Consider the following 1,683-nt stretch of genomic DNA (forward strand, 5'->3'; position numbering starts at 1 on the left):
GCATTCCCCAAGCTGAGCTTGGGACAATCAGGAGGACTTTCAGGTTAATCCTTATCCATCCCATTTATGCTACTATACAAAACGCCAGGAAATGAAACCAAACTTCCTCCTCCCTTCAGCCTCCAGTGACGCTGCTTTTCTACCAGCGGAGATGCGGCACATTTCCATTGGCCAATGTAAGGTTGGGAATTCCCCCTCTCCCTCCCTCCCTCCCCACATCAAATAAGATTTTTGCTCTTATAATCCACCCTTTACCATTTCATCTCTACTGCTTTACCACAAAGCGGGAAAAAAATCTTCAGTCCGCTCCTGCCATTTAAAAGAACGTCCAGATACTTCTGTAGGAGCCTGCAGAAGAACAGAGATGTTTTACTTCACACTGCGAGTATTTGTGCCGCACACTAAAAGCCAAGTGCTGCGTCCTATGCCAGGTAACACACAAACTCCGTGATGGAACACAGGTTCTTAGTTCAACCTGCTTTGTACCATCAGAAATAAAAACATAAAAGACAACCATTCGCTTTCCATTTACTTAGAAAGAAAGTAAATTTAATTTCTGTGAGAAAATAACGCATTTCTCTTTGTTCTGTTTTCTGTTTGTCCTGTCAAGTAAACAAACCAAACAACCCACCTCTAAGAGGGCCACAATAGGCAACTTAGAATGACTATTAAACTTCCGTATCTATCAAATCACTTATACAGGTCTTAAATGTAACTTTCCTTGGTTGCAAGACTATATAATTGGGTTTTCTCTCTTAGGCCCCTGTCTTCCAGTGCACAATAATTGCTCCCATGCCCTCTGCATATGGTTTTAGGCCCCAGTTTCATAGCTTACGAACAGCAGTGCAGAGCTTCTGCATCAGAAAATTTAAGATTCTTAGTCAAGTTATCCAAGCTTTATAGTTTAAAACCTGATTTAAAAGTTCTAAATTCAATGCAATCCTCTCTTTTCTCTGCCCTTTTTTTTGACAAATGTAGGCCACAAAAATATTAATATGACTTTCAAGCTGTGTGAAAGATTTTTCCTTTTGTAAATGCTCCATTTTCTGCATTTTCTGTTAAAGAGCTTTTTGGCTGAGTCAAATCATTCACCTCACAGCATTTTTTTAAAACAGCTTAGGCAGAAGGGTAAAGTCACGTACGGATGCCCTTGTTCCTTGTGAAATCCAATGTTACCCATTTCCCATTTTCGCAGCCATTCCTCCTCGGTCACCACTCTGTCTTTCTGTGACCCGATCTCAGTGCCTTCAGGGACCCCGCACGCATCTGCTGAGCCGTCCATCGTCCCCAGGCAGCGCTGGCAGCTGTGGAAAAAGAGGGAAAAATTACCCCCACCCAATGAGTAGTTTGGAACCGGCTCTTACTTCCTAGAATCAAATAAAAATCTAGTACAGTTTAAGAGATTGTATTTTGGAGACTATTTAAATGTAGCTGTATTGAAAGTCATAGAGGAGACTCTTTGCTATGGGTGGCTTCGGCCAGACCTTCCCCCCCCCCGGGGGTGAAGCCTCCTCAAACGCACCCAGTGGAAACGCTGCGGAAACGCCGGTGACCTCCCGTTTTGTACACATCTGGAAGCCACCCAGAGGCTGCCCGGCCCCATTGCCCCGGGGGATACGGACACACACACACCACACACGGACACAGACAGACAGACAGACACACGACACCCGGGGAGGCGGG

The 1,683-nt window shown here is 44.7% G+C and overlaps 1 protein-coding gene across 1 annotated transcript in view; it reads right to left on the bottom strand.

Moving 5' to 3' along the window:
• The window catches only part of TPMT (thiopurine S-methyltransferase), a 10,285-nt gene extending 9,003 nt beyond the window's left edge, over positions 1–1,282 (bottom strand). The window contains exons 1-2 of the mRNA XM_009895802.1: positions 1,143–1,282; positions 256–348 (exon numbers count right to left, since the gene is read on the bottom strand). Of these exons, the coding sequence (XP_009894104.1) occupies positions 256–348; positions 1,143–1,282 (233 nt within the window). The remainder of the gene's footprint in view (positions 1–255; positions 349–1,142) is intronic.
• Between the last annotated feature and the right edge of the window lie 401 nt (positions 1,283–1,683).

The sequence above is a fragment of the Charadrius vociferus genome, unplaced genomic scaffold, assembly GCF_000708025.1.
Source record: "Charadrius vociferus isolate BGI_N301 unplaced genomic scaffold, ASM70802v2 scaffold422, whole genome shotgun sequence".
Taxonomy (NCBI): domain Eukaryota; kingdom Metazoa; phylum Chordata; class Aves; order Charadriiformes; family Charadriidae; genus Charadrius; species Charadrius vociferus.